Below are 13,822 nucleotides of genomic sequence, written 5' to 3' on the forward strand. Positions count from 1 at the left end.
GATGCTAAGGCAGGACGGTAACGGAACCACGCGTAGAGTATTATACTGTGTAACACGTTGTGAACTTTGTCACGACGAAGTGATGAACAAAAAAGAGGTCAGTCACGTTGTGCGCAACATGGACTAACAATGCAGAAAATGAAACAACCCCTGTCGGAGGAAATTCAATGGCTGCAAGGGCAATACACCTTTTTGGTGTGGCCTATTTTCGTTCCAAAAATGTCCTTTACTTTAGTTCTCAAGTTTAGTAAACCGGTGCATAATAGTAATTTCATCGTAACCCCTAGATTAGATTAGATGAAGGCGGTGACTGATGCCTCTCATTCAATTTCAAACACAGAAACTACTAAACAAAAATTGCCGCACAATCTTGAGAGCGGAAGAATGGAAAAGGATGGATGGAATCTCATGAAAAACGGTAACCCATGAATTTTATTAAACAATTTCTCAAAGAAATTCCTCACACTCACTTTTTTAGCGGTTTCTTTGTTTATTCTTATGTCATTTTGATTACTCTAATCATTAGGACAAAAGAGCGAGAGAAGTGATGCTTGAATAGATCAACATGGATTCTTGACAATCAAGTGCTATGAGTTGTTTTATAATTAGACATTATTTCATACAATGCATATTTGGGTTTGCAGTAATAAAAATAGGCTTTCATTGAATTGATTTCGACGAAAAGTGAGTAGATGGTAAAGTGATTTATATTTGTATGTATACATTTATCTAAAAACCAATGTTATATCCTTCCAATTAACTGGCTAATAGTTTTTATTTTTTGGTAGTGCTGGCTAAGTGTCTTACATGATTTTTATTTTTTTTGCTCTTACTTGAAAGTAGTTCGGGTACCAAATTCATTTATCAAAAATAGTTAAGAGATCGTGATTGTTAAAAACAAGAATTAGAGCTATTCTAAAACAAAACTAAATTGATGTTTTTTGATTTATTTAATCTTCCTTTTGATTAATTTTCATAGACTTTTTTGTTTGTTTTTAGGATGGCCGAGTCTTTTTAGTATCTGCTACAAGAAAAAAGAAAAAGAGAGCATGCCAAAACAGAAAGTCAAAGAAATGGTTACAAAATCACTAAATCAATGTCTGAAACATGAAATGCAAAACGATGCTAAAACACAAAAATTAGTCAATGCCCAAACAATCCAGAGAGCTACACTCCAATTATATAACTGAAGGCTTTAATGGGATGATTGGCCTTCAGCCACCAAAATGAAAGCCTCTTTGGTATTATGATGAAAAATCCTATTATTTCTTTCCTTTCAGATTACCCAAGCACAAGATAACCAAATTAAAAGCATGATAGAGCACCTCAATAGTAAATGACACAATTTGGTACAATGCAAAAAGTATGATTAACATTACTACAACATATATTTTGTCAAAAAAAAATAAAAAATTACTACAACGTATCAAAAGTGTTAATTAATCACAGTATGAGTTTTCTACGGATAAAAAAATTGACGAGCACAACTATTTTTAGTTATGATTAATCATAATTCATTAGCAGAACGTATTAAAAGTGGATATGTATCATCTTACATTTTTTTTACCAAGTTTGATTTCTTAAATCAAGTACATGTATGATCTTTCTTTCAATTATGATAATTTTTTCCAAAATATAAGAAAAAGTAAACCAACATTTAACAAAACATAGTGTTTAAAAGTAACACACGTTAGCGCAATAGAAAAAGCGGACAGACGGGCACGGGAGTGCCCGTCTGGACGCTAGTTATTAAAATAGGAATTGATCTCAATAAACAATTTACTAATACTATCTTATATATATATATATATATATATATATATATATATATTGCTAACAGTGTTAAGGGCAAGCACTGCTTTACATGTTTGTTATTATTGACATAACTAGTAAGAACAGTAACAAATTAAATCCTAAACTTTCTTGTCACCTCAGTGCTCATTTTGATAAATTGTAAGTACACCATGTTCATCAATTTCTACAAGATTTTTGTTCTTGAAGGATGACCAATTCTTCGTGTAACGCATCAGGAATGCAATTCTGTAAATGGCGAGGGGAATCCCAAAACATTTTTTCACGATTTCCTTGCCAATGGACACTTTCTCTTGATTCTCTAGATCTTCTTTATCCTCAAAAGCATACAAACAAAACATTCTCCAAGAATGCTCTTCTTCTAGTTTGTCCAAAGTGATGGACAAAGCTGGGTTTGCTGTCTTGTTTATCATTGTCAACCTCTTGCTTCTTGTTGTTACGATGATTTTACTTCCTTTGGCCCCAACCTCCATAAGACTCATCAATCCAAGCCAAATGTCAGAATGATCAATCAACATGTCATCTAATACAAGCAAATATCTCTTTCCTTCAAATTTATTGTGCATTTTCTTTCGCATGCTTTCAAGGGTAATGTTATCATAAGAACCAGCAATTTTTTCGCCAATACCTTTAATATCTGACAAATTAGAAATCCACACCCAATGTCTCAACTCAAAATATTGTTCGACTTCCTTATCATCGTATGCAATTTCAGCAAGTGCACTCTTTCCAATTCCTTCATCTCCAATGATGAAAACAACTGAAACATTGCCTTTCGCATTGTTGTTGGTGTTCAACAAAAAATTTATCAAATCCTTCTTTTCCTTCTCTCTTCCAAAAAATTGATCCACAAAATTATATGTTCTTTTCGTAATCCGTTGCAGTTGCTCACAAGGGTGAGGATAAATATCACAAACATTCTTAAGGCCCTCTGTTCTTTTCCTAAGGTCTTTAATTTTGGTAGCCATCTTTAATGAAAAGACAAGTTGGTTTGAAGAAGAGAAGAATATCTGAACCTTTTTATTCTTCTTGTCCCGGCGCTTCAAGTCTTCAGCGGAAAATTGATCAAGCAAGTGAACAACATCATCAAGGGCATCTTTGAGTTTCTTCAGCCAAATTTGAACTGCATAGGTATAGAGACCATGCTTCCTTTGCAGCTTCTCTGCACACAAAACAGCACCTTTGATAACATACAAGTTTTCTCCCAACTTTACGATATCATCTCCTCGAATGTTCCATGATTTAACATCAACGGAACCCAATTTCTCGATCAGTTGTTCAATCTTGTGAGACAAACCTTCACCCATTTTTTTTCTCACAAAGGAACAAACACTTTTAGAATGATTCTGCACGATGCAGAGAAGAAGTCATAGTTAATCACTATAATAGAGAACAGAACAAGATGCACACTAATGTCGTATGCGATTCTTAAAACAATCTGTGATAACAAACACTTTGAAAGAAGTCAAAATAAAGTCCACATTAACAAACATGCATCAGATTGAGATAGATTCCGATCGATAACTCAACCAAAAACGCAACATTGATCCTATCATTTTGGTGACAATCTAATAAAATATTATTAAGAGAAACAAAATACATAAATAAAGATGATAGTAACAGAGAATCAAATGAAATATTAAAACATATGGTGTTGTATTGGTGTCGGACACCGGAACACGCCTTCAATCAGAAGTGCCGGTGAAACAGAGATAGTAACGTTTAAATACCTAAGGTTTAATGAAATTCAAAAGCAAGTACCGAAACAACAACAACAATAACAACAACGAGATGAGTTAGTGCAGTGAAGATTTTAGGTTCCCCGATGAAATCAAAATTGCAGAGTAAGATAAACTAGGAAGAAGACAGACCTTCTAAAAAAAGAGATGGAAGACGAAGATCAGAGAAGAACTGACAGGGATTCGGCGGCAGCTGGGAGGAGAACGGGAAGAGAGAATGGCTGCGTAGCTAGGGCATAAAAGTAGACAAACCCGCGAGTGAGTTGAATGGCCCTCTGAGTCTGATATGATATTTTATACTACGTAAACGTAAACAAAACTACCCCTTCAGCACGGGCTGAATACCCTCGATTTTCAATAAAAATAACACATAATAACTAATAAATATATAAGAATAAATTTAAATACTAAAACAAATGTAACAAATAAGATATGAATATATATATTTTGGTTTTTTCCTTTATCATTTAAAAAGTGTAACAAACTAAACGACTTACTTTTTCACCATTCCAATTATACCCTTAAACAACTTTTTCTATAATAAAATTGTTGTTGGTATCATTAAAAAAAGAATTTAGATTATATTTTTTTGTTATATTATATTATTGTCGGTGTCGTTGAAATAAATAATCATGGTTAGTTTGATTTTTTATAACTTGAAAGAAACAAACATTTATATTTTTTTTTAATTTTAATCAAAATCAAAATTTCATAAAAAAACCGTTCATAATTTTCAAACGTTAGCGCAATAAAAAGAGTGGAAAGACGGGCACTCAGTATGATATAAAGAGAATAGGTTGTTTTGGGTTGTTTTTTTCTCCTTTCAATAATAAACTTGATTATAAAATGTTATTTCGTTGCTGTCATCATTTAAAATGATAAAATTTATATTATATTTGTTATATTTTATATTTGTTATATTGTTGGTATAATTAAAAAAGATAAGTATAGTTTGTTACAACATAAAAGTATAAAATATATAATATTTATGCCTATGATTTTAAATTTGTAAAAAAAAAAAAAGTTAATCAAAATTAAAAAAATGTTAATTGTATTATTTAAGAGAAAAAGTTATACTAATCAATTCAAAAGTAAAAAATGAAAAATTCAAACCTTCAAAATTATTGGTTGTTTGGAAACACAAAAAGTGAGTTAAACACCATATTTTCATCGAAAACCTTAAAACATTAGATTTGTTGATCCCCTCACGTATATATCAGTTGAGCAATGCTATTTAGAATAATTTTATCAATTTACCGTCCCAAAAAGCATATTGCCCAATCAAAATTTTGCCCAACTAGAAATCAAATTTTTTGAAGCGGTAGTGAAAAAAATTGAAATCTAAGGGACACTAACATGCCGCATCATTTGTGAATCCAGTCATGAAAATCCATTCGCTATATGCAACATTATCGATATAGTTATATCGTTGTTCAACTTCAACTCTTCAATTTAACACGGGACTTTAACTCACATTTGACACGTCACAACCAACCGTTGACACTGAAATATTTTTATATCATTGATGTTTACATGAAACTACAAATATTTGACACATCACAACCAACTTGACTCAATATAAGTTTTACAAAATGTAGCATACTGTTCTGAAGCAATACATAAGTTCAAAATAAGGTTAAAAGGATACTTCACAAGAGATACTTCTTTATAGTTGGAGAGTATTTTGAAATAAACACATTAAGAGATACCGTTGATAAATCATCTACCACTATCAAAGAGGTTATATACTGAAAAGCTTATCGAAACTTGGTGTTCCCATCCATCTTCATATGTGGTTGATCCAAGTTACGGTTGAACTTGACAATGTGACGGTTTCCATATATATTTAGCAAGTTCCAAACTTAATTCATGGTACATTATCTTGGTCTTAGATAACCTTCAACCCATATATGATATCTTAAGGAATGAAATATACCATATACTTTACATTAACATTAATTTCATCTACATTGCAGTTCTGTCAATTAGTGTACATCTTAATTACTTTGATACGCTAACACAACAACCTTGATTCTATTTCTTTTCACTCAAGCATCACCTCTTTCTATTTAGTATACTTAATTCATCCTCTCCAATACTAGGGGGGCGTTTGTTTGAGGGTTACAAAATTTATTCCCAGGTATCAACTTTTCCAGGAATGTGAAGGTTAAAATTTTATTCCCAGGAAAATATAGGAAAAAGTGTTTGGTTAATTGTTTAATTCCTGGGGACAGGTAAAGTACGTTTGGTTTGTGATGTAGAATCCTGGGAATGAACATTATAATTACACAAATGCCCTCATTTTATAAACCATAAAACTAACGTGTATTAGTGATCCTTCTTTACACTCCAATTTTGCTGGTAATTCGTGTGCAAATCAATTGAGAAGGAGTACTGTTGTGCCTTGATTAAAGATGCTGGTAAACCATGAAAATCAATTAACATGTGGAATTTTGGAGATTTTTTAAAATATCCTGGATTGTAATTCCATTCTACTTTTCGATACCATGCAAAATCAAAATTGTGAAAACAGTTATTTGACATCCCTACCCAAATGGAACATTATCATTTTATCTATGCATATTTGTTTGGATCTTGTTGTGAATGTATTCAAGGAGGGAGGTTGGTTTCTTTACATCATTTCGTAAACGGAACTTATAATTATAGGTACACATAGCTATCTATACTCATGGTTGGAGAATCATAATTACGTGTTAATAAAAAAGCACTCAACATAGAAATGATAAGTTATAAAATTTAATTTAAGTGGGAATACAAATTTACCAGATCCTTAAAGTTGATTTGATCTTTCCAACAAGTTCAATAAGTTCATGTAACCTCTTTAATTAGTTGCTACTTTGCTGAATTGTATAGGATCCTGTATATTTGATGCACGCTGTGATGGTAGTCACATGTTTAATTGAACATATATTGTTCATCCCAACTATGTACGATCTATTAAGCACGGATGTACGGACTCTGACACCGAACACGACATAGACACACCGACACTGTTAATAATTTGAGAAAATCATATAATTCGGTATAATTATAAGTGTCAGTGTCGGACACGACACATGTCCGACACTAGGACACGCCTAATCCGATAAGTGTCTGTGCCTCATAGTGTGCGATCGATGTAATGCTTAATGGCCCCCTTATGAATCATTCAGCTTATAAGATTAAAGAAAGTAAGCATTATGTTTGTGTGTAGCTGCTCCCACAACAAGACATATAATATTGTGTTGAGCAATAGCTTGTATGATCCCTTTCTCGATATCATCCTTCTCAATCAACAATTTAGAGACCTGTACCTACACAAATATGCTGTGTAATGTAAACAAAGTCTGTGACCAGAGTGCACATGAACCTAAATTGAAGAAGATAAATTGGAATTCTCCCATGAAGAAAGTTGGCAAAAAAAATGGTCAAATTTATTTGAGCATGACAATTTTTGCTTATGTTTGAAAGATGAAATAAAGTGCACAGTTTTAAAGTTTGAGAATTTTATTGCACATTTTTAATGTTTAAGCACTAAAAGCATATGATCCTAATCCTAAGTTGGAGGGAGTAAATTGGACTTTTCCCTAAACAAATACAGTTAGACTACAAATTCAGTGCCAGCAGATAACCACATACATAGTAAATAGCTTGGTAATAGAGGTAAAGAAAAAATAAAAATATACCCTACTGGGATCAGAGTGAGGATGTATTGGTCAAGGACTTCATGCATTGTTTGACTACCATGATCTTGGAGATCAAGAAAAAAGCTCATTTTTTTAAAGTCATACAATAGATGTTGCTACAATCAGGCAACAAATTATGCAGAAATCAAATGAAATTGTTCAAGTGTTTTATATGTAAAACAATGTGCAGTCTGTCACGGATTGCAGCAACATACCAGCACAAGGTATTGATAAACACTCGTCCAAGCACAAGGTATACCCGGAAACGCACAAGAAGAGTACAAACAAAACTACTGAAGCAGCGAAATAGTAGAAACATAACAGAAAGAAGGAAAGAAAAAAACCAGCCAAAGCAGGTCGAAAGCAACGCATAAACCTGCACTGAAAATTGGACATACCAGCCTCACAACTAAATGAAAAGCAATAGCAGCCACAAACACCTAAAAAATCATAAAAGTATGGAATGGAACTGCACTAAATTGCAGATCCGACAGCAAAAACAAGGCTGAACCTACACTGCTCTTTATATCATCAATGATTTGAAATCAGCCCCTAACAATATGATTTGAAATCAGCCCCTAACAATAAGCTGCAAGCTTCAGTTTGACATGAAGCTTCAAGTAATGATAGAATCTTATAACAGTTTCTGAATAACCCTATAAACATTATAAACCTCATAAATCATTGTGAGCTGCGCTAACAGAATTGTTTGTCATGTATTATGCTTTTGGATTTAGCTTTAGCTAAAAAAACTAATGATCGTTGCACTTAATGTTAAATTATTATTACAAAACTACAAATATAGCAAAATCACAAACACAATAACCATGATGATAATGACACCCACATTTCTTCAACAGGATCAAAATCATCAACAAGGTCAAACAAACCATTTTTGCTAAAAATTATTCAGGCATCTAAGCAAACATCAAATCAGCTCTGAAAAATTATGTTAGATATAGGACTCCTAAGGGCATAAGTTATAAAATATTAGTTGTTTATTTAAGATATTAATTAGTAACTGTTACATAGTAACTGCTGTCTGTAGAACTTCTATGTAACTGCAGAACTTCTAGTGAGTTAGTATTATAAATAAGGCTAAAGTGCAACTTTGGCCCCTTATCTTTCAAAAAGTTGCGATTTTGGCCCCCTAACTTTGAAAACTACAATTTTGGCCCCCTAACTTTGAAAACTGCTGAGAAGGCGACACGTGTCCAAAAAAAGGGGCCATTTTGAAAAGATAAGTGGCCATAATCGCAACATTTTGAAAAGATAAGAGGTCAATAGACATATTTCCCTTAAGTTAGGGGGTTAAAAGAGCATATTTCCCTAAACATGGGGGACCAAAATTGTAGTTTTCATACTTAGGGGGCCAAAATCGCAACTTTTTGAAAGATAGGGGGCTAAAGTTGCACTTTAGCCTATAAATAAAGATGCCGAGGAAAGGGGAGGGCATTGGGTATTTTGTATGTGGGTTGGTTCGGGAGAGACTAGGCTCTCTAATTCCTAGAGGTTGGTTACTTCTCTGCAGTTATTTTCCTGTATCAATAATAATGCATCATTTCCTTATTATTATGCAATAATCTCCCAAATACCATAGAGTTATCATCATATTTATTCACATCTGAACCAGTATCTAACACTGGTATCAGAGCAGTTCTGATCCAGGGCAAGAAATTCACAGTAGAGGGAAAATGGACATGCCACAATTTGACGGCAGCAGTGACGCTTATTGGTGGTTGATTTGTATTGAGAAACATTTTGATGTCGTGGGAACACAGGAGGGTGAGAAGTTGCTGGAGGCGGTGAAAGCCTTGCGAAACCGTGCTCTCGGATGGTGGCAGTGGTGGAGTCGATGCCATCCACATGTGAGTTGGCGAGCATTTCACGTTGCACTACTTTGGCATTTTAAGCCAGAGTATAGAGACCTTCTGCCTATATCTGATGAAGAAGAGGAAGCTGGATTGGAATGGGAGTCGTTGACGCCTCACACATTCAGCCTTCAATCAGAAGAAACTGATCAAGGAAATTCTCAACTCATTCACACAGCAGAAGAGAAAAATGAGGAAAAGGTAGAGAATGCAGAAGAAAGGGATGCAGAAAATTCCTCCGTGAATGTCATCATTGTGGAAAAGCAACAAGAGACTAAAGCAGATCTGTGCAAATTTCTTGGTATCGACAGACTCTTTATTGAACATGGAATGAGTAGTGTGTTCGAATCGAGGACGAAATTGCCTAGAAAAACTATCGGAGAGGGATGGGTTTCACTCGAGTTGGGAGGCCTACCTCCACCGCTGCCAAAGCCGCCAGATCCAGACATGTTTGTGGTGAAGAGTGGATTATCCTCTGGTTTGATCGAACTGGCACTGTGCCTATTGCTGCCAAAAATTCCTCCCCAAAAGAGTGTCTGATGCATGCATTAGTTATCATGTTTCACACCTTGCTATGTCACTCTACTTCAAGTTATGGGACCCTGGTGGACAATTATGTTATCCTTCACCTTGAGGACAAGGTGAATCTTTAGGGGGGGAGTATTGTTAGATATAGGACTCCTAAGGGCATAAGTTATAAAATATTAGTTGTTTATTTAAGATATTAATTAGTAACTGTTACATAGTAACTGCTGTCTGTAGAACTTCTATGTAATTGCAGAACTTCTAGTGAGTTAGTATTATAAATAAAGATGCCGAGGAAAGGGGAGGGCATTGGGTATTTTGTATGTGGGTTGGTTTGGGAGAGACTAGGCTCTCTAATTCCTAGAGGTTGGTTACTTCTCTGCAGTTATTTTCTTGTATCAATAATAATGCATCATTTCCTTATTATTATGCAATAATCTCCCAAATACCATAGAGTTATCATCATATTTATTCACATCTGAACCAGTATCTAACAAATTACAAATGGTTCAATGTTGAGAAAAAGCAATAAGCAACAACAGACACTAGAACATCATAAAACACTCTCTGCAGCAAACAAACATCAACAAAACCCACAATACAATAGTGCTAAAGAAGAACACATGGCAGCAACAAAAAAAAATGCAATTAAAGCAAAAGCAAAGCTGGTACATAACTGAAATGAAACCAGAAAGCCTTCACAGACACAAATTTCCTATAGCCAACTCAGAACCTGCACAAACCACAATGATCCAATTTCCAATTCTGCCAAAGAGTGACAACAAAAATTATAAACCAGGTAATTCTTTGCATAAATTTTACACCAGCCACAACCTGTTGAAATAACACCAGCCACCACTGATGTTACACATACACTTAGAATCAGTTCTGTCCCCATCTTCACTATTAAAGAAGATTGCAAAATCCACAAGAACAAACTAAAAAAAGACACTAAAAACTAGCTACAACATTATGCATAAACTGACACCAATACGAGACCAGCAAAATCACTTTTTCAAAAATAAATCAAAAGTTGCACTAGTAACATATCCAATAGAGTAAATAAATTTAAAGTATAATCGAAGTCATTACACAACTAATAAAGACCATTATAACGGATACAACTAAATAATAAAAGGAATTAAAGACAGTGGCTACTGAGTTTTTTTTTTTTTTTTACCAAATTCGAAAAGCATTGAACATTCTAAATTCTACCTAGAACCATTGTTACTCAAAACAAACAATGTCCACAAACCGCTTCCTCAATCCAGGAGTATCCATTGTGAAAAAATAGTCGCAAAGGTTATTGTCTTTGGTGATAAGCATACCAGCCATTACCACTTCTGCATCAGACAATCCTTCAATTTCTTTTAAAATAGAGACAATCTGGTTCCTCCTATCAGCTGTGTGTTTCTCGTGCACAAAACAAGAAGTGAAGACTTGTTTCATATTCTCAACACCATTAGCATAAATCTCACCCAATTTGTTCAATGAATTTGACATGTTATCGGACGCATCATCGTTATACTTCACCCTTTTTCCCCACGCTTTCCGGTCCTATAATTAGTAGAATCACGCTGTGGTTGGTTTGTTGGATTTGAACCCGGAGCAGTAGTGTTAACTGTGGGTGTTTCTGGCATCTGCGACTCAAAATTCTCATCATCATCATCATCATTCAAATTAATTCCTGATCCGCCCTCTTGTGTTGATTGAACATTTTCCTTCTCCATCTCAATAGTCATATCAATGATATCTTCTGTTACAGTACCAGCTGCTTTATCTTTTCCAAATACAGTATCCAAGCTCTCATAGTGTGGAAATGGTTTTTTATACAAGCCAACTGCGGTAGGGTGAGACTGCGTTAAAGGAAAAAGTGTTTAGAAATATAAATTTAATGCAAGAAAAATTATCATGAATTTATCAATTTGGAATAGTATATCTTATATTACCTTGCACCATTGACGATAAATCTCCTTCTCTACTATAATCATCTTTTCAGCATCATTCCACCCAAAACCACTTGCACCTGGACCCAACATATCTTTGATTGCAGAATATTGTCTTTTAAGCAGTTTCACTCTTGATTCAATATGTGGGGTGGCTTTTAGTGTGCAACCTGGGAATTTGTTGTGAATATATTTCTCCAAAGCTTTAGTATACCCAGGTTTAAATGAGTTTGCATCAGCCTTCTGTTTTATCTTGGTTTTCGGGTGTCAAACATTGATTACGTTTGAACCTTTTAAACCGGTGATATCTTATTTTTTCTTGGGAAGGGAAAAAGTAAGCAAAACCCTTGAGAATCGAGGTCCGGGAGTTGTTTTCGCTACGGGAAGGTGTTAGGCACCCATAACGACTATAGTAACCTATAGGAACCGTCTTTAATTTCTACGTGCGCGCTTTATTTTTAAATGCTATTTGAAAATGTTATTTACACCTAAAAGTTACTAAGTGAAGAATTGGAGGGAGAAGAATGTTTTTGGATTTTTATTTTAGTTGAATTGAAGGAATTTTGTTCCTTGCCTACGTACCCGATTAAGGGATCAAATCCACCGTAGTTCTCTTTCAAAAAATGTTTTTGTTTTTGTTGGTTGATTTTAAGTTTGAAAATGGATTTTGGAAGAATAGAAAGAGGCCTCAAGGGCATGAGATTAGAAAATAGTGAGGTTGGATTAGTGAATTGCAAAATATGGTCAAAGTAGGATTAGAGTTCATTGAATTTTTGATTAAGAAAATGGAAAAGGAAAATACAATGGGATATTGGATCCCAAGGTTTATTTGGAAAAGGTTTGAGTGAAGTTGTTCACATTTGTTTGGAAAATTGGTTTTTCTAAGTATAAAGCCTAAACATACATCTAAGCATACAATCCTAAACATACATCTAAACATGCATATTCTAGCTACTTAGTGATGTGTGTGCATGTGTCGGTGTACATTATTAGAGTCCATTGTCCTTTACACCATACCCTAGATACATTCTATGGCCTCTTTGCCAAGAAATTTAAAAGTGCATAAAGGAAAAACATTACAAAACTCCTAAGTGTTTACATTCTAACTTTGGTACAAATTAAATTGCAAGAAAAATAGAGATGAATATGGGATGAAATGGAGATGCTTATGATGAATATGAAACATGAAATGAAATGGTTAGTAGCATAAGGCAATATCAAGAGGAATAAAGCACGAAAGACACTACAACATAAAGGATAGAAAATGAGTGCAAACATGGCTAAAATTTGTTCATAGAATGCAAGAACCATATGACCTATAATTCTCACATTCCAATATATTTTTGGGGGTTTAGAAACAAGTCTTGGAATGGGAATTAAGGCAACATGATTTACTTGGCATTTTAAAACAAATTTTAAACATATTTACATTATTTAACTACACAACTAACTTGTAAGCTAAGCAACTAACTAAATTTCACACACAAGCATCAATATCAAACACAAACAGTGGCTAAACTCTATGGAATCAAATGGTATAGGTCACAATTATTCACCAAGCAATTGGAACTAAAATCAAACAAATTTTTCATTTATTTTTAGCACAAAATATCACAAAAATAGTACGAAAACCGCCACATTATTTTTATCAATTTTCATTATGTAAAATTAACACTAAAAGGTCACAAGAATATCAAGAAACACTCATGAAATTTTTAGGAATTCTTTTAAGTTTTTTGGACTAAAAAAAGTTCAAGAAAATTACTATTTCTAACAAAAATAAGGAAAAAAATGCTTCAAGTGTTTTTCTCAAGTTTTAGCACAAAGAATGTCACCAAAAATGTCAAGAAAAGCATTAAAATCATATTAGAAAAATTTTAGGATTTTTTATAAACAAATTTGAGTAGACATGGGTGCAGATAGCAAGAAATTAACCAGAACGCACAGAAAAGAAGGGTGCAAACAGCAATAACATGCAGCAACAACAAAGAAAGACAGTTATGGGCCCAAAGAGAGTTGGATCGGGTAGATCCATGGGTTAGCCAACTGGATCGGGTTATAGGGGGAGTATAAAAGGCTTTGTACAAAAAAAACTTCACACTTGACAAAAAAAAACATCACAACACTTGGTTCTAGAGAGAGAGAGTCTGACTTCTCTCTAGAACCAGTCCGCCGGAAACGAAACGAGGAAGACGACCGGAGCCGCTCCGACGCGGTGGTCGGCCGGAGAGCCGCCGCGTCGG

The 13,822-nt window shown here is 34.1% G+C and overlaps 2 protein-coding genes and 1 pseudogene across 3 annotated transcripts; 1 reads left to right on the forward strand and 2 right to left on the reverse strand.

The window, feature by feature from the left end:
- Positions 1 to 1,746: 1,746 nt before the first annotated feature.
- On the reverse strand, positions 1,747 to 3,816 carry LOC146898584 (putative disease resistance protein RGA3). Its single transcript, XM_085732028.1, has 2 exons — positions 3,684 to 3,816; positions 1,747 to 3,158 (listed from the first exon to the last, which is right to left on the reverse strand). Exon 2 carries the CDS (start codon positions 3,117 to 3,119, stop codon positions 1,932 to 1,934), a length of 1,188 nt encoding a protein of 395 aa, XP_085588154.1. The 5' UTR covers positions 3,120 to 3,158; positions 3,684 to 3,816; the 3' UTR covers positions 1,747 to 1,931.
- A 4,853-nt stretch (positions 3,817 to 8,669) lies between these two features.
- LOC146898585 (uncharacterized) lies at positions 8,670 to 10,125 on the forward strand. Its single transcript, XM_085733859.1, has one exon. It carries the CDS (start codon positions 8,932 to 8,934, stop codon positions 9,646 to 9,648), a length of 717 nt encoding a protein of 238 aa, XP_085589985.1. The 5' UTR covers positions 8,670 to 8,931; the 3' UTR covers positions 9,649 to 10,125.
- Positions 10,126 to 10,806: 681 nt separating this feature from the next.
- LOC146898586 (uncharacterized) lies at positions 10,807 to 13,614 on the reverse strand (annotated as a pseudogene). Its single transcript, XR_015023164.1, has 3 exons — positions 13,525 to 13,614; positions 11,583 to 11,831; positions 10,807 to 11,489 (listed from the first exon to the last, which is right to left on the reverse strand). The product of XR_015023164.1 is annotated as an uncharacterized LOC146898586 (transcript).
- Between the last annotated feature and the right edge of the window lie 208 nt (positions 13,615 to 13,822).

The sequence above is a fragment of the Medicago sativa genome, chromosome 8 (assembly GCF_051527215.1).
Source record: "Medicago sativa cultivar Bolivia chromosome 8, Bolivia_mono, whole genome shotgun sequence".
NCBI classification, from domain to species: domain Eukaryota; kingdom Viridiplantae; phylum Streptophyta; class Magnoliopsida; order Fabales; family Fabaceae; genus Medicago; species Medicago sativa.